This window comes from Tauraco erythrolophus, chromosome 8 (assembly GCF_009769465.1).
Source record: "Tauraco erythrolophus isolate bTauEry1 chromosome 8, bTauEry1.pri, whole genome shotgun sequence".
Lineage (NCBI taxonomy): Eukaryota > Metazoa > Chordata > Aves > Musophagiformes > Musophagidae > Tauraco > Tauraco erythrolophus.
In genome coordinates, this window is record NC_141472.1 from 897017 (window position 1) to 922456 (window position 25440).

The window sequence follows — 25440 nt, forward strand, 5'->3', positions numbered from 1 at the left end:
GCTCAAAAGCAAATGGATGAGTAGCAACCAATACTCCAGAAGCATCAGTCACCAAACACAGTAAAAAGAGTCTCAAAAACCTCTGCATCTGCCTGCACATAGCTTACTTCTAAAGCATACAATGAAGTACAAAGTGTCCTGAGGTAGAAATTTGACTTCTCACTAAGTGCTTTAGGGATTTTACTCAGGACCATCTCCAGCTTCACCCTGTAAACTGGATGCCCGTTAGCATCTGAGGGATGTTAGGCATGCTCCTGGACTAATCTTTTGATCTAATCTAATCTTTTGATCTAATTTCATCAGAGAAGCGCAGCTGAACTTTGAGACTACACTACAGTGTGAAGCACAGCACGGAAATGGGCATGACTGGATATTCACCTGACCAACACACTCTTGACCCAAACTAAAACACTGATGTTGACCCACGCTAACACAGACACAAAAAAGTAACACTTACAAGTAGTCTCCCAAGTATTGGAGAACAAACTGCTCACTGCCCAGACAAAAGAGACCTTTATCTCAACCACCATGAGCTCATGGGACACACACGATTACTTGAGAGGCTCCCTTGCAAAAGAAAACTTTAAGGGGGAGGACGTTGAATATTAAACAAAATAAATCATAATTCAGCCAATACCTTCCAGAAAATTTCTTAGAAGAGCCTGGAAATGAAAGCAGCTCTGTTCACTGACACACTGCATTTTCCATTCAGCTACTTCAAATCAACATTTTCTAGCTTGAAATGCTACAGTTTGTTGCCTCTTAAGAGCATGCTGCTGTAAAACACCCACGAAGACGACATTTAAACACTAGCTAGTTTTAACGTTGGTTGGTACTACTTCAGTAAAAATCAGCAGCATCTGCTCTGCTGATCACACTCCAATAAACATTCGGCAGCATCATATTTAACAGTTAAGAGTACTGCAAATACGAGTTCCCTAACAGAACTCATACTTGTTTAAAAAAACAACCTAAGAAAAACTTAAATTTATTTATCTTTATTAATAAAACAAAGAGTTAAAAGGTTACTATGACATTTAGAGTATGATGCCAGAGACAAACATAAAACAGCAATAAATCCTAATTAAAAAACACATATATACTAAGAACAGTCCCGGGCCTTGGGTGCCAGATGTGCATAGTGTTCTTCCTGCAAGTTGCCCATCTTTCCAGATAAAAACCACAAAGAAATTAAAGGCATCAGCAAATAAAGCTGCCATATTAAACATTTCCAACTTACTGGGAAGTAATTCACAGAAAGTAATTACAGAGGAAAAAAAGTCAGTGCTGATATTTTTTCTGCAATCATGCAATCAGAGCACAAATGGGAAAGAAGCACTTACGTTTACACTCACTCAGTTTTTAAAACAATGTGTGCATTGCCATCACTTAAAGTGCAAGCTACATGTCTGCTGAATTAACCGAAGGCATAACAGGTGAGATGCAAGTTAAAATACTGCCACCAGTAGTTATACAACTAACCACGGACGCCAGTAGCATATTTCAAACCCTGACCAACTCAGTGCGTTACTTCCTCTTGCGTACTACCAGCCGAACACGTATTCCATTGCTTTAGATACAATACTTTCATCTTTCCTAGGAGTTTGTCTGTCAGAAACCACCTAGAAGGCAAGGGAAAAGAAGAGAGAAAATAAAATCAGTCAACACATAGTTCATTCTTTTTATACTAACTAGTTTTTTTTTTCCTTTTCTTTTCCTAAGTGCTACCGTATTTTGAAAAAAATGCGTTTGAAACATTTTCAAAGCAAGCCTTTAACCTTTGGAAAAGCAAAAAGTCATTAATTTATTATTTTTTATTATTATTTTAGCAACTGAACAGACTGAGTTTGTACTTGAACCACATCTTTAAAGAAATGACAGGAGAAGATAAAGGCTAAGGTCACATTAAAATCAATGTGTTTACAGCCTCCTAGAACTAAAGGGAGACAGCACAAAGAAACACATGCTTCTGTTTCCCTTAAAATACCTGATAGTCACTAGTAGAAGCTTTATATGCTGTTGCAAGAGGTCTCATTGTAGAAATCCTCGTAGTATTATTTGCAGGTTGTACCGGTGTGCCAACGGATTTTGTAGGCGGAGTGAAAACTGAAGACATTGAGGATGTAGAGCTTCTTTCAAAGTTTTCCATCACACTCTTAAAGAGGGTTAATACCATGTAAAAAAATACCAAAAGGCAGTACTTCAACCTTTATGATCTACAATTATCTATTATCCAGAATTGTTTGATAAAACATGTTTCCATCAAAAAGTAAGCAAAGACCAGAGGTAAATTGCTTGTCAGTACAGAGCACACAAGTACACACTGCCACCACCATGCATTTTCCTCACTGCAAGCATTTATACGATGGACCATGCCATTGCAAAGCAGTGGAAGCTTGTAACCTGTTCACTGAATGTGCTAAATGTCAGTCAAGTCTGAAACACCGTGGAGAAAATAAACTGCAAGACTTGCAACAAACTTCAAGTAGTAACTTGTTTCAGGCCCAGCTGAAGTAGCATAACATCTTTCTAAATACCTCTAAAATATTTTATCTGATCCACAGAGGACAATCTCCAAGCCTTTACCAGCCTGCAGCTTTTTGCTCAGATGCGACTTGCCAAGGAGTGTCACTCAGTCCCCTTAGCAAATGCTAGAAAAAGAGCTAGAAGGCTCCAATCTGTAAGCTTGTGCTTGGAAAGGAACGCACGTAGAATGGAAGAGGCAGAAAGCAACTTGATGGGAACCACAAGTTCCACAAGAACCCAAAGAAAACAAGATGGGAAATGACAAGCAGCCTGAGGAGATCCCATTTGCTCCATTTAGACTCAGTGGAGGACAGCATTCAACCAGTCTACAGACAGCAGAGATTCAGCAGCACATCTGGCAGGGGACAGCTATCCAAAATACAGGACAGGATTGGTGTCCAGCATGGGTGGCAGCCAACCCTCTGCTCAGTGTGAGGGGAACACATGGAACCAACTGCTTCTTTTACATCAGAAGCCTTAGCACTGATGTCAAATCCATCACATCTAGTTTCCAGCTGCAAGGAAGAGTTTTACAGGCTGATGCCAGACACTCAATAGATCAGCCTCCAGAACTCTCTCTTGCCTCCAGAAATACAGGTTAATGACTGTGGGGTTATATATTGGTATTTGACAGTGGACATTATCCACTGAAGACAAAACAAGAATAAAAAAGCAACAAAGACCAAATGCCTGACAATTAAAATGTCTTAGATCATTACTTTTAGAGTTTCAGCTTATAAGCAATTCACTCATTGATATAAACTGGACACCAAAATAGTACATATGTTAAGAGACTAGAAGCCCTACCATCAGAAGTCCACAGAGGAAACAGGCACCAAATTACATTTGTTTCTGAATTTTAATCAGTATAAGAAACATTTCAAACGGATAAAAATTGAAGTAATTACAAGCTCAATTTCTATAGCTGCCTTCTCAGAATGGTTTACGTTTGAAAGTTTGTTACCCTTTAGCATCACTTATCCTTAGAGGAGACAAAAAAGAAATGTGAACTATAAAAGAACAAATGTCATTTGCTTAAGCTAATCTACAGCATCCAACGCAAAGTGCTGTAAAAATTAATAGCTGAGGCACTGTCAATGCCTAGAGACTAATAGCTCATGATGAAATTCAACTGAAATACAGCTATGCCTACCCCAACCACTACTTACAAGAAAGGGACATGTTTTTATATGGGCAGGTGGGAGAACAGGATCAGGACTGTCTTGCTAACAAATTTTCAAGGACAGTTAGGAGCAGCAATAGTCTTAATCTGCCATCATGTATCTATTGCAGCCCCTAAATGCAACAAATTCTTGTCTGGCAAACTCTTCTACCTCAACTGTCTCTGATGTTATGGTTTCACTTCATATCTTATACAGCAATATAATTCTGTGCTTTGTAACTTCCAAGGAGCCCAGAGATTTCCCATAATGATCCTTCTCAGCAGGAAATTTTGTGAAATACTGAAGATAAACTCATGTAAGGTATAACAGACTATACCTATATAACTGAACTACCTATGCTTTGCAGAAAAAAGAAGACATCAGGGAAAACAAAGCAGCCCAGAAAGTGGGTGCCTTCTATTTAAACAGAAGTAGCTGTTAGCATACTTTATCTATGCACGGCTTGACACCAATCATGATAGATTCACCAAAAATTCTTCCGTCTTTGCTTAGGGCTTTCCGGGCTTGAAGCTTCGACTGGTATCGAATATGCATCCAGTTTCCTGTGTTCGACATCTGTATGAGATTAAGTGAAAACTGTGAGATTCAGCCTCCTAAAGAACAAGCCAGAAAGTTTTCAGAAATAAGTCTCAAACTGGGACATACCACATGCTTTAATATGTTCCCATACTGAGCAAACTGCAGAAGAATATAGGAAGCTGATGCTTGAGGAAATCTGAAAGACAGAAAAAAATACTCCAAAAAATTATAATGAGTAGTTTAAGAACTCTGGTCCTAAACCACAATCCTGTGAAAGGCTTTTAGAAATCCCAAAGAGACCAGTGAGTTAATGCCATTTTAGAAGCAGTGACTTGAGGAATATCATCTTCTAGGCATTTTTACTTCACTACGCATCTCAACAGCACAATGCTGCCTTTCTACCTTGAAAAAGTTAACATGCAGCTTAAGGTGCTTCGCTAAAATAGATGCGTTTGCTGGCTTTAACCACAGTTCTATTTCCCACAGAACCTAGGAATGCCAGGCAACAGCAACATCCAAGTACAATCTTTCCATATGCTGGAAAGACTTCACCCATGACTTTTTCAAATTCTTTGGAAATCAACTTACCCAAATACAGTTACCCATGTGTCATCAAGTTGATCTTCTGAAGTCAGGGAATCACCCTGAGTATAAAAAGGATCTAGCTGAGCAGGAGATAGAGTAGTCTTCCTCGGTTGCCCAATGCTTACGGGACTGAACATACTGGAAGCTGTTAAATTGAAATGGCACTGTTTAACAAATCACTTTTGCAAGACAGATAAGCTTAAGAGCCTAAAGTAAAAGAACAATTTCAGTACCAAGCATTTCGCTTGTATATGGAAGAGTTTGATGGAGATTTATTTGCAGACACAAACAGTAAATCAATCCAAGCTTCACATCTGCAAACATGCTAGTAAGTTATGTCTAGCAATCTAGCCTTCTCCTTGACCTGTAAACACCAGCAGCTTAATACAGAAGCCAAATAAGAACAAGACAGTAGAATTAAGCTTAGCAAGAAGTCATGGGTTCATACACAACACAGGAAGCCCTATGAAGATGGAAGGCGACCCATCCCTCTCAGCTGCTTCACTCAAGTACAACAACCCCTGTGCTCAGTTCCACAACAAATTTTGCATGAGGAATAAGCAAAGTTGACTGAAATTCAGTCTCAGAGTGGAAAAGTATCTTCTGTTCACACCCACATCCCTTTTGAAAAGCCAGTAAATAAAGATGCAACTCCTTTGCAAATTAGCAAGGAGTTGCCATAGCCTGAGCAGTGATGGTTTTTGTGTACTAAGGAAAGCAGTAAGAAAGTAGATTATAGATTTTGACAAGGCACCTACCTGTTCCTGGAGTTGACGGCACAGTTCCAACCAGCGGGCTCTGTGTTAGAGAAAAGCTGGCCTGCATTAAAACACAGAAAGTAAGAAATCAGCCTTACAGGTACACTTGGCAGAAAAGAAGAGATCATTTTCAGGTAACTTAAGTATCAGGCAAGAACATTAACTGTTTGCCTGAAGTTACTCCTAACTTTTAAGAGTAAGAACAGACATTTAAATGGATATTTAATAAAAGATTATTGAAAGTGATTAATGACATGTTATTTTACAATATTTTCTCATTCTAGCATGCAGACTAGCAGATAGCCTGGACATTCAGTAGGTCTGAACTATTACATTCTGTAATTTCCAGCTGATTACTAAGCCTCAGAAGAGAATGAGGTTAACTTTCCTGATCAGAGGCTTAAATGCAAGTATGAGAGATAGTATGGGAGTGTAGAGCAAACTACAGAAGAGAAGCACCACAGACAACAGGATTCAGGGACTGTCTACAGTATTTTATTATCTGAAAAGAAAAAAATCTACTGGTATAGAAGAAAACTTATTTAGGCTTAGGGTGAGCTTTAGGTAACAGAAACTGAAAAAATCCCCTACCTAACACCAATCACATACACTATGTAAAGCCAAGCAGCTTTAGGCATCAATACTCAGAAACCCTAGAGCTTAACTTTTTCAAAACAGGCATCTCACTGTTTCTGTAGCACAGTAATTCACACATTCACATGCATCCTGATGGAAAGGATGCCAGTACCCTAAGTTACCAGCATCTGATTTTCACTGTCTAGAGGGCTTAGAAATAACAGGGGCATGACCCCCACTTGTATTCCTCAGCACTTACTTTCCCTCTCAACTGCCTAGTGCAACCACACTGAAGGAAAGCATACTTCAAATTTTAGCAGTGAGTAGTTACTTTGTTTTTAAAATGGAAGAATTTCAAGATTCAAAACAATTTTAGTATATTTTTAGCCCGAACCTGGCATTTCTTAGACACAGTATCAAACAAACCAGAGCACCTGTGGACTTAGCAACGTGCGTTCTGATAGCTGCTCATTGGGTTGTTTTTTTAATATCTCGTCCTTTCAGACAGTATTGGATTCTGTCCTTTGAGAAGAACTCTAGCTTTCAGAATAAGCTTTTCAGAAAGCAATACTCAATAGAAAGACTGCTCATTCAGAGAAAGGCCTTCTCCTTGCATCAAAAGAATCATGTTCATTGAAAAAGAACCTAACACTTGACTGCTCAGTTGAGGTAAGTAGCAGAGCTTATTATTAGAATGGCCTTCTAGTAATTTTACCGTTACTCTTTGAAAATTAACCCCGCCTCCCTGCCTACATTTTGAATGGATATTTTACTCAGCACAAAATTTCTTCTATTTCAGTAAGCGCCTTTACTACCCACTAAAAGAAAAGATAAAGCATATTTGGACCCTTCCGGCAATCAGCAGCCCGATAAATCTACAAGAAGGTGAAAAGTTGCAACAAGTCTACATTTTTCACACACAAAGCATAGCAGGGGCACAATCTGCATTTTTCATTCTCTACAGTATCAAAAAATCAGTAATGGCAGGAGATAGCTCCAGGACTGCAGCTCTCATTTAGGCTACACAGCAACAGGCACACCCAACACCCAGACTAAGCAACAGCACCATCTGAAGACTCACCAGCCATTTTGCTACAGCAGTTTATGCAGTTGAGATAAAGAATTCACTGAAGTAGTAAGCTACCTCACATCTTCTGCTAAGAACAGGCCAGTACCTAAGCAACTTACTGGTCTTCTTGAGGTTAGAGGTGATGAACCAAGTCCAGGACTAGATAACTCATCATATATGCTTCTAACTGGTGGAGCACCACTTTTATCTTTATGCGTAGGGACCACTGGTTGTGGCGGAGACCCTCCTGCAATTTAAAGGAGCAAATGAAGAGCATGAGGAAACTTGCAACTGTACTCCACTGCTACTTGTTCTTGAAACAGTAAATTCAGCCACGAAAGCCTGTCGATTGTTTCGCTGTGGGTTTGCAAAAACATCTGGCCTACCAAACCGTTCAGGTTTGAACGTTCTACATAAGACTATCACATGTGTCAGTAACTGCCTCCTTACACAAGCATTACCTAAAACTTTTACACCTTTGATTAACACAGTATATTCACTGTTTGCATGCACTTGTTCTTTTTATGAAGTTCTAAGCATAGCTGCATCTTCCTATTTTAAGGCAGGTTAGTAGTAGATCTTGTTTCAGAGACTAACTTCCCTGTAGCAGAGCTGCAAAAGCAAGGTTTTTAAGACTTGAGACACTCTACATGCTAAAGAACAATATCAAAACACACACAGACATTGCCCATGCTGACACATTCCCACTGTCCAAACTCCTTTCCTTCCCATGTAATTTCATATTAAATAAAAATATAAGCTCTTGAGAGCAAGGACTAGCTTGCATTTAAACAGGATGAAGTTAAGTCAGGTGCTCTCCCATTTCGTAAACTTTTTGACTTCAGCATCTTGCACAAGCTGCGTTTAGTTTGCCAGCAGACATCTCTGTTTTAAACAAAGAGAAAATACTGACAGCTGTATGTGCAGTCGACTTGTAAAGAGTTGTATAAATTGATTTTATACTAGAAGAGATTCATATTACCTTCCCTGTAAAAGCAACCTTTCCTGGAACCAAAACTGTCCTCTTTAAAACATTTATTAAACTTTAGCCAAATGCCATTGAACATACTTCAGTCCACCATTTATTCAATGAGTTGAATTCATATAGAGCAAGCTATAAATCCACAAGAATTCAAGTCTCCAACAATCATATAGACCAATAAGACAAAACAAGTTTTGACTTTTGGGACAATTTTTTGGCATTTAACAAGTTCTGACCTGCAAGCAGTGGAGATCTCATTTCCATCACACCAACCGAAGGGCCGCGTGGCTGCGGAGTCACTGGCGCAGGTAAATCACCCATCAAGAATCCGGGAAGAAACTGGGCACTAGCTCCCGGTTTCGGAGATGTCGGGGAGCCAAGGGTCATTGGCTCAGCTCCTGGTAACGAAAACAAAATTTAACAACATGGAAGCAGCCAAGTGATGCAGCCTTTTCCCTTGCTTAAGTAGCAGTTCTGTAAAAGAATACACAGCAAGCGGCTAGGGCGGTTCTAATAACTTATTTTCCCCGCAAGCCAAGTTCACCACACTCTGTGCGTTTTTCAGAACCTCTGGCGTTCCTCACGCCAGAGCAGCCCCCGCCAAGGCGGGATCCTCCTGCCCCGCCAGCCCCGAGAACGCGCTCCGACCGAGCGCCACGGGCTCACGCCGGCCCCGCCGCGGCTTCCCCGCGGCCCTGCCGCCGCGGCCGGGCTCCCCGCAGGTTTCAGGGCGCTCCAGGTGCGGATGTTCCCCCGTGCCGCAGGGGAAGGCGCTGAGCCCGGCGCGGTTCGAGCGGAACCGCTCTGGCCCAGAGCGGGAACCGGCCCCGGCCCCTCACCGAGGCCGAGGGCCGCGCCGGACCGCCCTGACTGGGCGGCAGCGACCTCCGAGGCGCCTCGCCCCGCCTAACGGCCCCGCTCGCGCCCAACGGCCGCGCGGCGCGAGGCGGCACCCGGCCGCGAGGGGAGAGGAGGGGAAGGAGGCGGGGGGGGGCCCCGCTTACCTGCGGGCGGCGGCTCCATGGCGAAGGCCGCCATTGCGGCCGGGCGGCGGGAAAAGGCCGCGGGCAGCTCGGCCAGCCGCCGCTTTCAAACAGGACGGAACTTCCGCCCGCCGTCACTTCCGGCCCGCCTTCCCCGCCCACCATCTTGTTAACGGCCCCGGCCCGGGGCGGGGCGGCGGGCGGCACCTCCCGGCGCGGGGGGCCGGGCCCGGCCCAGGCCCTCCCTCGGGGCGCGCCCCGCCGGGGCTGCGCCGGCTGTCCCCGCGCCTCACGGTCCCGAGAGCGGGAACCGCCATCGCTGAAGAACCGCAGTCGGCGTTACCAGCGCGCGTCCCGGGAGCGGGGAGCCGCCGGCGCAGGGGCGGCCGGCCCGCGCGGCAGCAGCAGCAGCAGCAGCAGCAGCAGGAGCAGTCCGCGTGGAGAACCGTTCACGCGGCGGCAGGAGGAGGGAATTCTGTGTCCGTTCTGGAAACCAGCCCTTCCCACTCGCTGCAGCACAGAATTTATCCAAACACCGTGTTCCTTTATTTCGTTGCACGTTAATAAACCATTTAGAACTGGCATGGAGGCCACAAAAATACTCATAAAATCTTTTACAGACTTTTTTTTTTTTTTTTTTTTTGTAAATATGCTATCTTAAGGCAGTAATTCCACCTGAAAATCTGTCAGGAGGGTCCAAGTCACCTACCCTATGACGTCTGTTCTGTACCCACGATGTAGAATGCAGCAAGGGGACAGCAAATGAGGACCAAATGCAAACAACAGGCAGTAGCAGCGAGTCAGAGATCAATTGTTATAAACGTTTTTCATATCGCCACAAAATGATCTACAAAAAAAAACCTGATAGCCTGATTCCAGCACTTTGAAAACATCATGCTAGTGCACTTCAAATCACTACTTGATGACAAACAGTAGAAAGATATGAAGCATTAAAACATCCTACACATTTTGAGCATCCTCAAAAGACCATCTGTTTTCATTGCCAAAAATATTTAATGGCTGGCTAGCCCACAAAATCCAATGAAATCCTCTTTAGTTGCGATATAAATTTAAAAGCCAGTATCAAGGTACTTTATTATATGAACGTTTTATTATCTAGATTTTACAACCAACTAGAATGCATAGATTCGGTTTAGTATTAAACAGGGCAATGTTATCTCAGCTATTTTATTACCTTTCTCTACTGCCTGCATTTTCTGATGGGTCAATAAAAAAAAAAAAAATCACCATTCTGCTTTTCGCTAATATTTCAAGGAAAACTGAACTTTATCTTTCTATTAGCGCTCTGTAAAGAGCTTGTTCTTCAGCAAAATCATCTCTGAAGTCAGTGGAATACCATTTGGCTTTTAGACTACATGCTGGAAAAAAGGGGGTCAAAGGGGGGTGAGGAAAAAAAAAATATGTAAAGACTTTAAAATGCACAAGTGAAAGGGGACTGCAAAATGACAGACTGAAGTACATCCAGCATCTGTTACTGTATAAGCAAACCAGATTGTTTCACTTCTCCCTTTCGATCAGTCGTGATCATTGATGCTTCCATTTGCCTTTACGTTCTGCTCTTGGTACTTGTGAAGCTGCTCCATGAAGCCAGGATTTGGACAAGCCGCAGGCCTCGCGTTTTTCACCACGGAAAAGGCTCTGGCAAAACTCAGTCCTTCTGAATTCATTAGAAAACCAATGACGACTGCGGCTGCACGGGAGACTCCTGCGTTGCAGTGCACCAGAACCACACCGTCCTTCAAGAAACAAACAAAACGCCAGTTGGGGTATTCATTAAGTAGACAGATAGCAACAAGTATTAGAAACTTTACACAAAAATCTACTAAGACTTATTAAAAGCTCCTTGCTGAGCTCAAAGCAAGTATTTACACATATAAGTAACTCCAAACACAGATACATAAGCCCAAAATTAAATGTTTTTCTAACGAAAGCCACTTTATAATTATCAAATTCTTCAAACCTAATTCATACATTAGAACTAAAAAAAACATTCCTCTGTCCCTTTTCCCAAGAGCCTGCAGCAGCCTCCTCATGTAAAAACCAAATCACAGATATCTGGGATACTAAGATATCTGATCTAATTGGGTGCCAACTTTAGAATTTATTTTGTTTGCAGTATGGAAAAGAACTTGACTGTTAACTTGTTACCAGGTTAAAAACATAGCGAGGCAGCAAACAGCCAGGCACAGGGGCAGATTTTAGAACGTCTTGCCGTTTCAGTCGCACGCTTCTTGCCTGCTCTGGAGCTCTTCAGTGAAGATTCTGGGTAAGCAGATCATGCACAGGAGCAGAAAAATCAGGCAAGGTACCGTGTGATTTGCAGCAAATCTCCACCTCTCATCACATCACTGGTACAACTGTCGTGGCTGGTGCAGCTGGCGCAACTAAGGTCCCTGAACTTGGGTGCAGAATCCAAAACCACTGAACCTCCCATAAATTCACAAATGTTTCTTCTGGGGTTTAAATTCAGGTTTATCCTGATTTAGCTATAAAATTAATGTTTTAGTCCTACTTAAACATTTCCCACACAATCTTAATCGACTCTTTAAAAAGACCCTGTACGTTTCATTAAGAAACAACGGGCATGAGTTAACACAACCGGACAACCCAGCGTGGTTCAGGCGACGCGTGCAAGGCCCAGGCTTCGTGATGCTGTCGTGTTTGTACGTCACACTATGACCTCGAAAAGCCTCAGTTCAAACTGGCGGCCAAATGCCACTTTCACGAAAAAAAAAAAATAATCCCAAACCCCTAGCATCTTGATATTCTGAATAACGATACTGAAACACGACACAATGAGCTCTGATAATTGAGGCTAAACGAATATATTCTCGATATAAAGAGCCTGCTCATTCTGCCCTTAACAGGCACAAATCATTCAATGGGCATTTCATCCCGAGGAAAAAAAGACCTTATAGCCACCAAGTTTCCTTTCCAGGAACTTGATGGCTTATTTACAGACCTGGGAGTCACAATTACCTGGTATGTTAATAAACACACAGAGCAGAAAATGGTTCCCACTCCAAAAATCCTCCAGTTTAAATAATAAGGCAAAGAAGTATAAAATTGAGTGTTATTATCCTTGTTGAAGAAACGCCAAGCTGGGAGTAGAAGAATGACTTGCTCAACTTAACACAGCAAGATTATAGCAGAGCTCGGAACTGAAACTAAGCTCCTGCACCCTAATGAAGCACAAAAGCACCTTTTTTGCAATGGAAATCACATCCCCTTGCCTCGCCTGCTGGAAGCTGTCATCTTCATTCCCCTTCTCACTTTCGCAGAGCGGAAAGCAGACGTGTACGCGTATTTCAACTACCTGAGGAAGCACCAGGAGTGACCTGTAAATCCACTATCTCCTTTATAAAAATGACGTTAAAATTATGACATTAAAAACTGTATTTATGCCACTGCTAATGAAGCAATTGCTGAAGCTTATCCACTGTAGATCTGGAGTAGTTCTCACTGGTTTAATGGGAGTTTTTTCAGACATAACGTACCAGAATCAAGATCAATGTCTAATCAAGATCAATGTCTAGCAGTGGCACTGAGAGTAAAAAGCATTGAAAATGATGCATTTCTTTTTCTTTGAGTTCATGCTTTATTTTCGTCTTTCACCTTTAAGGGTTGTTTTTTTGTTTTTTTTTTTTAATGACTGTTCTGTTGTACATTGCCAAAAATTATTTAGTGATATCCATGGAATAAATCTGAAAATTACTGAACATGAATGAACATGGGCAGTAACATTAAATCAAATTTAATACTATTGAGAACATTTATCTTTCCTTGCTAAATACTGTTATTTCTTTACACAAAGATGAATACGGCATGTAATTCTTAACTAAATTCGTATTAGATATGAATACAGAATAAAAATGAAAAAGAGATTGCAGATATGAAATTAATTTTTATTTGCTAAGAACTCCCTGCAATGATCTTCCTAGCCTAACATTCGCCTATCCAGAAACGGTCCGTGGTCTTGTAAGAAACTCTTCAGATTCAAGACCACAGAGGTTTTTTTATTATTTTTCATATAGGGAGAAGTGAAATCACCTTCCATCAAGAGAAACTGTGATTACAGAGCAGTTATACACAGCAGGCAAAAAGCCTCACTGCGGAAAGAAATGAAAAAGCAGCATAAAGCTTTTGGTGAAGAGCCATGGGCTAATGCATTTTCTTAGAGATCCACTTTGCGGTGGTGCCAGGGCTTTCTCTTTAGGAGGGACAGAGGGAGCAATAAGGAGAGATGTTAATGAATGGGCTAAGATTTCCTCCCTGGAAAGATAAGATTTTAGAGGTTTTGTAGTTAGATATTAAACAGAAAGATAAAAAAACATCCCTCATTCATAGCACTATGATCCGACATGGGTCGCTTAACGTGTCATGGAAAATCTGCCTGCCAATTTGGAGCCTAAAAGAAAAGGTGAGCTCTGATCAGTATCAGAGTTTGTACCATGGTGTCTACAGAGATGAGCAGTTGCCGTTTTAGGAAAGTCAATCCTGTTACAAGCACCAGCTGGCAGTGACTTACTGAACAGTGCAGGCTTTACTTGCATTCTCTAACTCAAGTGCTGTCATACTCCTTCATGAAGTTAACCATGTTCTAGTAATAATTTCTCATGTATCACACTCTCTCAGCAGTGAACATCGCTCCCCTACCTTAGGAGATGAAACAGTAGCATCTCTTTGTGATGACTTATACAGAAGAGCACTTCAGGATACCATTTATCACGGGATCTTTTAACGCTATTTTGACAAAGCAAATGAAGTGATTCAAACCATCCAGGGATTTGTCCCTGCATACTGCTATCACAGGCTTCATTAACTGATCCTGGAGAACATCTATTCCATCAATTACCTGCTCCTTCACCCAACTCTTCCATTAGAAAGCTATTAGTATTGCTGTAGAAGTTCTCAGGAAAAATCCTTAGCTTACAAAATAGCAACTGGAACATGAACAGCAGAGGCAGAAAGCAACACTATGCAGTTAAGGGTGGCAAGTGTCATTGAGAAACGAAGTGGAAACCGTCACTCGAAACCCTGCGGAGGTCGTTAAGTGACAACGTGTATCACATAGCTCGTAAATGATGAACGAGAGAAGGAAAGAACATTGTGTGACACAGAGCAAGCGGGGGCAAGATTACATCCTTTTATCCCAACCTATGTAAATAAGGAACACGGTAGATATGGTGGAATAATGTGCAAAAAGGCTTGGTGTCAAGTCATAGTGTTAATACCAAAGCAACGGTTGTCCCAAGTTACACAGGAAGCCTGAACTTAACACATAGGAGTCAGGGACGGTCTTGGTTACAGACCAGTCTGCCAAGCCACCTCGGGAGGAGTCCATTCCCCCTATTTCCTATGCCATGTCTTTTACAGGGTTTTGTTAGCACTTAAACCACTGGTTGGCTCCAAGATGACTAAAACATTCTCTGACAGTCTTGGAACACAGTTGCATGCAGATAGATAGCTCAACGTGTTGCATCTTCAATGGATGATTAAGCAACAGCACCAGGATGGTGGACGGCTGCTGACAAACCACACAGATCTGTAAAAGCCCTGTTAGGCTTTCTTCTAATCCAAAACAACATCCCTGATGGATAAATCATAGCAAGTACAAAGGTTTCTCTCTGTCAGATGTAGTGACTTGGACTTACGACGGGATTTCTTCATGTAAAGTCAGCCACTGGTCCAACTGTATTAAAGAAGCATTTCTCTAAAACCTAGGGTAATAAATGCTCTAAACAGGATAACTAGGAGCATTAATTATTGATATACTGTACCTGGATCTTGGCTTTCTCAATAAACTCAAAACATTCTGGGAAATAGGAGGTAATATCCGTTTCAGGGAGGTCCAGAATAGAAATGGTCTTGTATATAAAGTCATTAAGGAAGGCATTTTGGACTCCGTATGCCACATTTAGAACATGGGTAACCTAAGTCCAAAAAAAAAAAAAAAAGGCATCTTCTGAAGACAGCAGGCAAAATCAGCAGCAGCAAACACGAATTATTCTTCAAGTGCACACAGACTGTAACTTACACAACTGCACCGTTCGCTTTTACATACACATGCTGCCTACAGTGTGCTTTTCTCCAAGCAACGTTTTACTGCGTGTTAAAATACACTGTGAGCAATTTCAGTTTTCCTCTTTTTTTGAGAGGAAATGAAAAGATCTGTGCTCAGCCAAACCCAGACTAACATAAGGATTTTCAACAGAAAAGGTGGTTGTCAGTGCAGAGATGGAAAACAAAAGAGAAAGCAATAGGAATGAGAGCACAGACCACCCAACGATCCCCGAAATGCCCAGCCTGCCCTAACCCATCGGCTTAACTTTCCTCCTACCGAGTTACCAGCACCCTTCACTGGAGCAGAAGGATTTCAGAGCAAACTATACCTGCACGTGGCAGGCCAGGCCACCTCTGGCCTCCTGCCATCAGCTTTGCTCTGCTGGGGCTATGGCCAGGTTGTGGGTCATTTTAACTGACAGGGCAGTGACAGGTGGCACCAGATGCCAGACTGGTGCACGCCCTGTCCTGCAAAAGCACCACTGCCCGAAGGCCTTATCACCCCATGACTGTAACAGAGAAGAGTAAAAAGACCAAAGTTCGGGGCAGACTTGGAGCTGCTGCTTTGTTTTTCTAGTTTCATCGCTACCCATGAGGCGAGGAGCCCTGATGCTGCTCCTGGAACTGGAACGCACGGGGCGAGGCAGGGATCTGCTCCATCAAACGGCTCCCAACAACCACTAACTAGTCTTGCGAAGCTCGCAGGCGTCCGTCCGCCCGCAAACGGAGTGGCCTTTGCAAAACCCAAACGTAACGCAATTTTCCTTAAAGTTACTCGAGAATATTTGAGGATTCTTAGCTTAAACCAGAAACCCGCCAGCGAGCACTACGCGAGGCGCGTTTTCATTCCCGTGGAGCGTTACCTTATGCTTCCGCATCGTCTCCAGGTCGTGGGCGGCATCCTGCGACCCTGCAGAGAGAGGGGCCGGCGGCCGCGCTAAGCCCTGCGAGCGGGCGGCACCGCGCCCCCGGCCCCGCCGCCGCGGGGAGCTCCCGCGCCCGCCGCCCCCGGGAAGCGCTTGTTTTCGCGGGACGGACCGCGGCCCCCCGCGCCCGCCGGCCCCTCACCGCGGCGAGGCGGGACAGGGCGCGCAGCCGCCGCCTCCCGCCGCCCCGGCCCCACTCACCCAGCAGCAACCAGGGCTTCACGACGCCGACCTGCAGGTCGGCGCTGAGGTCCCGCACGTAGCCGCCGCCGGGCACCGCCTCCGCCTCCTCCTCCTCCACCTGCAAGCAGGCGCCGCGCCACGTCTCGATGATCCTCCTGCCGGTCAGCGTCGTCACGCGGGTGCGCTGCTTGCGCAGGTTGGCCCTGGAGAAGCTGCGGATCTCCCGGGACAGCGAGTGCATGGCCGGGGCGCCGCCGCTCGCCCCGCGACTGCCGCCGGCCAGCCCCGCGCCGCCTTCCGGCCGCCATTGGCCGAGCGCGGGCGGCTCCCATTGGCTGCCGGCCGCTCGGGGGCGGGGCCTCCGCGCGCAGGCGCGTGATAAAGGCTCCGCGGCGCGGTGAGGGGAGCCGGGGCGGCGGGCGGTCCGTACCCCCGGTACCCAGCGTGGCACCGCCTTCGGCAGGGCCGGCCGCGGGTCTGCCGATGCTTTTGCTTTAGTGCCTACAAATCTGAGAGAAGGGTTGGGGTTCGCCTGGAGCTTTGGGGTTTTGAGGGGTTTTTGTTGTTGTTATTATTGTTCGTGGGGTTTTGGTCTGCTAGTGAAGAATGCAGCAGGTGTAATTAGTCTCTCAGCTGAACGTGCCCATTCTTTAAGTGCTGCTGTTTTGGGAAACAAGCCATGGAGCAATGCCTGTCTGGCTAATTGGGACTTGCTTCATGGGAAAAATATTGTAAGAAGTTACATGGAAAATATTAAATACTACTTTCTTTTTTTTTCCCACCAGATTCATTGGGCTAGTGACCAAAGGCTAAAAAAAATCAGCTGCTTTTGTTTACCAAAGAGGCAAAAGCAGGAGGTGAGGCTGGTTTTTCTCTTGCTCCCAAGCCATTTAATGCCTGTGTGTTCCCCGTAGAGTACTACTTGTAGTGTTACACAGCTAGTATGTAAGCATGTGATGGTTTTGTTTGTCAAGTTAAATGGTAATGCTGTTAAGTTAAATCGTGCCAGAAATGCACTTTAGTTTTTTAACCATCTTCTGTGCCACTTTGTAGAATAAGGATGTATTATTACTATGGTACTTCCCCTCTGATGTTATAATTTCTCAAACCAATGCTGGCAAGATATGATGGCTCTGAAAAGATCTTTCTAATGGTTTTGTGGAATGCAGTACAGAACTAAGGGAACTCGGTTCCATGTAAAGAGGTCTGCAACTGCCTTGTCAATTCAAGAACCAGAGAACAGTGTTAAGAACTGCAGGAGCATAACTTACTTCTAGGAATTCCAGAGGCAATCTTCTGACAGGAATTAGACCTAAAATCAAGCTCATCTGAAAAAGGCAGAATACCCCCCAGTCTGGAAAAGCAGTCTAAACTAAGAGATAAAATCAAGGAAAATGCTTAGAGCAGGGAGAGGAATAGAACAGAGATCTGGACTGGATGAGAGATCAAGGTAACAGATGTGCCAAACAGAAGGCTTCAGGACAAAACATAATTCTCAGCAATCACTTTGTGCAAAAAATTTTAGATTCTAAATATGAGTAGGAGGTTTTGTAACATTCTGCATGGTACCTGTGTATTCAGTAGCCTCTCTGAAAGTGGACTGTGGCTCATAGCAGTGGACTTAGTAACGATGTAGATGTTGATTCATTAATTTTTACTAAGGTCTGATAAATAATGTTGATGCAATTGGTCAGAAGAAAGCAATGGAGAGCTTTAGGCCTGTGGGTTAAACTAGCGATTGTGTGGTATTTCATGGCTGTTTTTCAAGTTTGCTACAGCTGCCTCTGTGAAAGAGCAAGAACAGTAGTGCATCCCACAAGAATGCGGAGAGCCTCGTGCATCAGGATGCTGGCAAGGCCGGAGCAAACCGTGCTGGCAGCCCAGACGCAGAAGGCTGCTGTCGGAGTTGCAAGGCTGTAGGATGCGTGTTGTAACAGACTTGTGCCCAGCATGAGTGTGGGGCGCGCTGTGTCAGCGTGTGCAAGGCTAAGCTGTGGCAGATCTGCCAGATACTTACAGTGAAACTTAATAATGCGACTCCGAGTGGCTCCTTAACCTCTGAGGAGGAGTGTGCAACGTGTGTGGACACAGAATGGCCCCTGATTTCCCAAGTGATCCATTCATTCTCTGCTAGGAATGTTTATCATTGCTATAACGACATTAAACACCAGGGGGCAGTACTGGTCATAAAATCTGTACTATTATCGCTGAAATCCAAACATTCTGCAAGTGTTCGTATGCAGAATTAATATATTATTATTTAATTAGTGTGTCCATATCAGAAGCATTAGATCTAGCCTGGATATCCACAGACACTATTTTTTCATGAAGCAGACCTTAACATGCTGCTCCCAAGTTGCTCATACTTTCCATTACAAGATAGAAGAGAAGATAATAGTGAGATTAGAGTTTAAGATTGGGATCTTGCTTCACAGATGAACACTTCCTCTTGCTTGCTTTGCTGAGGGCAAAAGACTTCTCTAAAGATGTGGCAGGAGCTGGGTGCTATCTCCACCTCATCAGTTAAATGCATTTATGGTATTGCTGGATTTTCAGGTTTTGAGTAAGCTACCTACCAATGCAAATGCAGTAGAGTTTGAAGTCATTTTTAAGTTCATAGTTCTTTTGTATTGTCTGTCAACAAATTCAGCAGAACCTGTTCTAGTGGGTCTAAACCAAGAAATGTGTAACAGACACTAATTATTACAGATAAAACCAGCTTGTACACGTTCAGAAAGCTCATATGATGATACATCATCTCTATGTATTTTTTCCTTCTGCTATTCCTTTTGGTTCAGGTACTGTCTGTAATTATCCTTGCAAAAGAGCTAGCTTCTATCAGAGAAATGATAACCAGACGTTCCAGATAGCTGACTCAGAGAAACCTGCCTTGCACTCTGTATGTTAGAGGGTTGAACTTGATTGTACAATGCACCAAAAACTGAGAGTCAATTGCTTATGTCAGTAACTTAAGTAGAGAATCAGACCTTAATTAGTATGTTGATAACATTACATTTCAAACTGAAATAACCAGAAGACTTTGAGGAATAAAGTGGGGCAAAATCCCCAATATCATCAGCTGTTATCTAACTAGTACTAGCCTCTGCTGCAGCCTGTAAGTTCATTAGTTGAAAATAACTGAGAAGTTGGAAATAGCTCTGTGCAGCAGTTGGTCACGGGATGACTGTGAGTCAGGAATGTAGCGTGGTGATGAGAAAGGCAAGCGTGACCATAGAGTCCACCAGGAGGTCTTTAAAAGTAGAGAGAGGGAAATAATAATGCTATTGTATGAAGTTCTGACCAGCCTTTTCTGAAACACACTGTGGTATTTGAGGATGGCCGTGTTCAAGAGAGGTGATCTCATATTTGAAACAACTGCAAAGAATAGCTTAAAACTGGAATTGCTGTCTGTGTCTTAGTCAGTTAACAAAGTACTGGGTGGTGCTTGGACCCCTGGGACAGACAGCTCCTGTCCATACTGACTCGAGCAGGGCAGCCCCTGGCATGGTAACTGTTTCACTGCCATTGTGCTGATGCATGTATAAGCATTTTTACCAGTGACTTGTCCACCTCATACGGTCCAGAACGGTGTGCCCCACACAGCGTGGAGGCCCTTATCTGATGCAGAGTCTCAGTTTGTGTTGTGCAGTTGCCAAGACATGGTGGCCACTCCTGCTGTCTTTCCTATTTCTGAAGAAGCCAGCAGCTCAGAGGCACAAGCTCAGGATCATTCACACCCTAAGTGACAGGGCAAGATGGTACCTGGGAGGATGGCTGGAGTATGATGTGCTAGAGGAGGGTGGGGAAAAAAAACCCACACATGGTTCCCTTCAGAGGTGTTTGCTCTGGCATGTGTCTGTGCTCCGTGCCATTTCCCTCGTGTACAGAGGTTTTGACTGAGACACAACCACTCATTTCTTCTCCTCTATTTGTTTTCCATCCTTTAGACTTGTCTGCATCTGGTAGGCATGGAACGAATGTTCTAGAAGAAAACTAGTGTCCCAGCAAAGTGAGAGTGAGGTTGATGAAGAATGACTTGTCCTCTTCTCCAGCCTGGCTGTGTACCTTTGTGCCGTATCCTGAATGAGGATGCAGATACTGCCTCTTTTGTCCTGCTATCCAGTAGCACGCCTGGAAAATCTGTCTTAAGTGGGATCCTGACTGGGAAATGAAATATGACCGAAGTGTAGACAAAATACTGAAATGTCATTTTGTGGGGAAGAATGAATTTGTACCAAGGCCTTTTCTGGAACTCAATAGAGTGAAGAGTGAAAAGTCTGCAAGGATTCTCAGTTTTGTGTACTGAGATCACCGCATTGCTGAGGTGAGCCATATAGGCCTAAAACTGTAAGTTTGCTAATTATTGTAGTTTGTTTTCTTTTAGGATGGCAGGAAGAAGGGGCGAAGACAGGGGCAGATTACCTATATGACATTGAAAAATGTTGCTGTAGTCGTTGGCCCAAATGGGGAAAGTTATGGGCAGCAGCACCACGCTGAAGGCTGTGTGCAGAAAGTTATCAAAATTAAAAGCTGACAGGACATTCCTGCACATACTGCTGCAGTTGCACGCACTGTGACCTGATTGTTAGCGAGCTAAGCTTCAGTGTAAGGTGTTTGTTTCTGGATTCCTGACTCTGCCAGTTTGTAACCCATCGGAAGCACTGGACCCCACTGGATAAGCAATGTGCAGTTGTATATAGGAATGGGGTGAGGCCAGAGGTGCTGGAAGTCAACCTGAAATTGTTTTGTACTTTGTTTCTACATTGTTGTGGTGTTCATTTAATCCTGCAGAGGGTTTCTCCCTGTTGCAAGGGGTAGTATATATCCTAAGCACACACTTACATAGCCTCTCTTCCTGTAGCCCTTTATGTACCAATCAAACCAGCCATTAAAGCTACTCTTCTCATGGATGCTACGTCATTCTTGACTGGTTTTACCTCTGGAGTTTTTTTCAGGTGAAAGCAGAGGATGCATCTTGGTCAAGCCCAGAAATAGAGCCAGTTCCTCAAGTCTTTGAGTCTGTAGCCTGGGAGACTGACTTGGTGATCTGACTCTGACAGCGTGCATGTGAAAGCCCAGTCCATGCTGCAAAAGGCTGCGAGCAATCAGAGGCCCAGGGCTTCGTAAGACTGTGAACTTCCTCCAAACACTACCTTCTATCCCTGGCCTGAAGGGTAGGCAGCTCCTCCTTATTTTTGTTTTTTTTTTTTTTTTTATTTCAAGCAGCATTATTTGCTGGTTCTTGTAAAGCTGGCTTTAATCAGGGGTGTTTCCACTGGCATATCTCATCATATTGCTGTAGGGAAGTTGTCCCAGAAGCAAAGCCATGCCCATAACCAAAGGCATGGCCCTACAAACACTTCTCAGGGCATTCCTCTCTGCTCTCGCCACGCTTGGTGAGCAATCCATGCAAACAAGCAGGCTGATTCACTGATGTAAAGATGTGTATTTTTATAGTGTGTCACAGATTATCCTGAGGAATGAGCACTGAGGAACTGGGTAGAATGCAAAGCTGAAATGCTTAAGAGCCATAGGGAGTATCCCTGGGTGCCTGTTGGTGTGAGGAAGATGAGGCACAACTCATGTCTGTGGTACATAAGCTGGATCTGAATTCTGCTCCCATTTGCACTCAGGTTTTTCTTCTTCAGGAGCACTTTTAACTTCAGTGAGGTCATATGTGAGTGAAGATATAGATGTTTATTTTTAAAATTGTGTGTTCGTGAACCTTGGTGTAAGACTGAGTACATCAGCTCAGTAGTAGAAACACAGGCAAAGTTAATCAGGGAAAGGAGCAGACTATTAAGCTACAAAAACGTGACCCATTTTAACAACAATGTGCACATACAAGACACCTTCTGTCCAGGCTAGCGGCTCTGCAAAGTGATGGTTAGCTGTCCAGTTAGCACAGACCATCAGTCACCAAGGCAGCTGTTCCCTACTGTTTGTGTGTTATTCCATTTTAAGAATATCTTCACTTCAGAAAAAATTACTTAAGATAAATTAACTGTGCGGTGAGGCCTGAAAAGAACCTCTAAGGGTCATGACTTTCAAAAAGAGAAGAGAAAATCTGAGCTTTTCAAGAGAAATGTTAACATAGGTGAGCTTCTGTAATGTTTTCAAGTCCTCTGAAACCCAAAGCATGGTTTTCTTTCCCCATTTTAGGGGCAGGGGTGAAGTAAAAGGTAAAATTCTGCTTTTTCAATGGCTGACTCTTATGACTACTTACAACTTGTTGTTATCAGAACGCTCGAAAGAGCAATTTCCGTTCCATACTTCAGCAGGTTACTTCTGGATAAATGCAATTAATCTAACTCTCAACCCTCCTGGTTCTCTGCAAATTTGTTTCAGTGGCTGCTCAAAGACATGAGAGCTACTCTAGAAAAAAAAGTCCCCAAAAGTTTCTCTTGCAACAAAGACTGAGCCTACAGCCCGGAAAGGTGAAAGTAAAGAAGGTAAAATCAAAGTTTACTTCTGAGTTCTTGTATCATCTTATGTGTAGCTTTTGCTGGTGTGTAGCTTCCACAGACATGCTAAAATACCAATGTTACTATTTGTACCAAGAGGCATTGCAAGTTTTTCTAGTTTCGCAGAGTTTAAGGAGGAAGCCATTGCATCTTCTAGTCAGACCACAAACCGAGTGCAGCAGGAGAATTATTTTGTAGGTTAGCTTAGTCAGACATGGAAGTGCAGAGATGCCTTCTGTCAGTAAGGGTTGATGTGAAGTGAAACGTGTAAGCACAGCGTCTCGCTTCCTGCAAAAACAATCTCAGATATTCTGGTTCCTCTGCATGCCCTTTTCCTGCCTCAGCACACTGCTGATATTGCGTTGTGCTTGCGCGCCGCTGCGTGGGAAGAAGTTCCCTGCAGGCAGGGAAGGCAAATGAAGCTATCTGTGCCCTGTCTCATTCCATGTCTACAGTTTGATCCAGCCAGCGCAGAGCTTCCTAATAATTTCCGTCCCACTAGCGAGGAGAGATCTGATTTCTCTTTCCCTTTCAAAATACAGACATGTCCAGGCAGGAGTGGGGCTGTTATTTATCCACCTCCTGTATACGAGACACATCTGAGCTAAGTGAGCCTTTGCTACAGAATCCTGCAAGCTTGCATGGGCACAGATGATGATGGACATGTTTGTAGAAGATAAGTAGATCCACAGCTACTAAACACCAAGACAGTCTGTGGCCCACGAAGTCCCCGAGCCCCAAACTGTTGGAGTCTGGGAGCATATTTTGCAGGGCTGAGTCTGTTCTCGTGCTCTTCTGTAGGGCTCTGCTCTTTGGCCACAGGATGGAGAGAGGATACTGAGCTGGATAGGCTTTTGGTCTACCAAGTCCTTAGGTTTTTATTTTCTTTCTAGTCAAATGCATCATAAAACAAGTAGGCTTAGTATTATAAAGTTTAAAAATTCTATAAGCCTACTTCATATTTGAATTACATAAAATCCCTGACCCCAGAGGCAGTGTCTGTGAACTGTAAGAGAACACAAATTACAGGTGACAGGGTCAAGCCTTACTAGCCAGTAGTGTTGATGGGATAAAAACTACTATCGTGAGTAAGTTTATAATGTGATACTGTATATGTCAGCAGAGTGATACTGCTGGGATTTATTTTTGCTGTCAGGACTGAGGGAGATGCATCTATCTGTATTTTGGGGATAGCTGAAAGTATTTGAAAAAGGAGAAAAAACCTGGTAACTTAAAGGAAAGAATTCTAGAAAAAGAGGTGGCATCCTGGAATATACACATAGGTGCACACACACTTGAAAAAAAACTAATCATCTTTGTTATTGTGCAGAGTCAGTGACCCAGATTGACCTGAACTGTCTCTTAGGTCTCTCTGTTGAACATTTTTCTTTTATTCTTCAATAAGCAGATAGACTGAAAGATCAGGGGCTTTAACTGTCTTCTCTTTGAGTATTTCAGTAAAGAGAAAATGCAGAATCATTTTGCTTTAACTGAAAATTTGCTCCAAACTTTCTTATCTAATCCTTACTTTTAAAGTTATGTTTGCTCATTAAAATAATGATGTATTAGGTGATTTTTATACGGGATTCATTTTGTCATGTAGACTGTAAATGAAGTTCAAGATAACGTAGCAATGTTTTCTGGTTTACTTTAGAAAAAACATGTAATTGATTTGGGCATAGACTAATGGTAGAAAAGTACAGATTTGGATGTCAATATGAATCGAATCATTTCAGTTGAAGTTTGAATTAACTTGCTACTTTAACATCTTAATTAGGAAGATTTCTTACTTTGAGACTATCAAAACAAGTCATGACCATCTTTTCCCTTTCCTCCTTGCCCTCCACATCTTTTAATCACGCTTTCAAAATCACCAAAAGCTTACTGAACAGCACTGTCTTTGAATGTGAAAGATTTCCACCCAAGTTTGATTCAGGACAAGAGTCCTACCAAACAGGCTCTTTAGTATTTTGAGTACCAGTCAATACCTTCTTGTGAGCAGTGCTGAGAGTTCTTGGCTTCCCCTGAATTTTGAAATTTTGTAATTTTTCATAAAATGGAGTAGCTGTTTTCTGTCCAACCCTAAACAAGTTTCCTCCCCTAAATGCATGGTAGGTTTAAGGCAGAGAGCTGCTTTCTCAGTCTTTGGATGGACTGGAAAAGCTATTTTTTTTCCAAGAGGTACATGCTGTTCTCATGAAAGAAAGAAGGGAGGAGACCAAGAAACCTCTAATAGGTTATTTTTGTACATTTATAACTGTAGCCATACACTAGTCCCTGGTGCTACCTCATTTATCTAGGACAGAAGGAGGAGTGGAACAGAGGCTAAAGGAAGTAGGTCAGAGCACATGAGCTTGTGTGTGCTGCCAAAGAAGGCTCCTTAGGCAGATCAAGACACTGAAAAACGTCTGTGGGGCCAAAAGAAGCCCCAGAATTTTTCTTGGACCACTTTGATGGCTCCTGTTTGGTTAGCTGGCATCTGTGTTCCAGCATCAGTGCACAACTTTCTGACCACATCCCAGTTTCAGAGAGGATGGAGATCATCCTTTGCAAACGGATCACTCATGGTTTATTCTGGTCAGTGGGCGGTTAGCATGGACC

The 25440-nt window shown here is 43.3% G+C and overlaps 3 protein-coding genes across 3 annotated transcripts in view; 1 reads left to right on the forward strand and 2 right to left on the reverse strand.

Moving 5' to 3' along the window:
- Positions 1-985: 985 nt before the first annotated feature.
- On the reverse strand, positions 986-9255 carry NUP35 (nucleoporin 35). The gene is made up of 9 exons (XM_086615367.1): positions 9204-9255; positions 8436-8597; positions 7337-7464; positions 5573-5633; positions 4818-4959; positions 4356-4425; positions 4137-4265; positions 1988-2155; positions 986-1622 (listed from the first exon to the last, which is right to left on the reverse strand). The coding sequence occupies exons 1-9, from the start codon at positions 9235-9237 to the stop codon at positions 1545-1547; spliced, it is 972 nt and encodes a 323-aa protein (XP_086471493.1). The 5' UTR covers positions 9238-9255; the 3' UTR covers positions 986-1544.
- Positions 9256-9844: 589 nt separating this feature from the next.
- Positions 9845-16616, reverse strand: DUSP19 (dual specificity phosphatase 19). Its single transcript, XM_086615709.1, has 4 exons — positions 16394-16616; positions 16130-16176; positions 14984-15136; positions 9845-10939 (listed from the first exon to the last, which is right to left on the reverse strand). The coding sequence occupies exons 1-4, from the start codon at positions 16614-16616 to the stop codon at positions 10718-10720; spliced, it is 645 nt and encodes a 214-aa protein (XP_086471835.1). The 3' UTR covers positions 9845-10717.
- A 3848-nt stretch (positions 16617-20464) lies between these two features.
- The window catches only part of NCKAP1 (NCK associated protein 1), a 69778-nt gene continuing 64802 nt past the window's right edge, over positions 20465-25440 (forward strand). The window contains exon 1 of the mRNA XM_086615228.1: positions 20465-20484. Within this exon, the coding sequence (XP_086471354.1) occupies positions 20465-20484 (20 nt within the window). The remainder of the gene's footprint in view (positions 20485-25440) is intronic.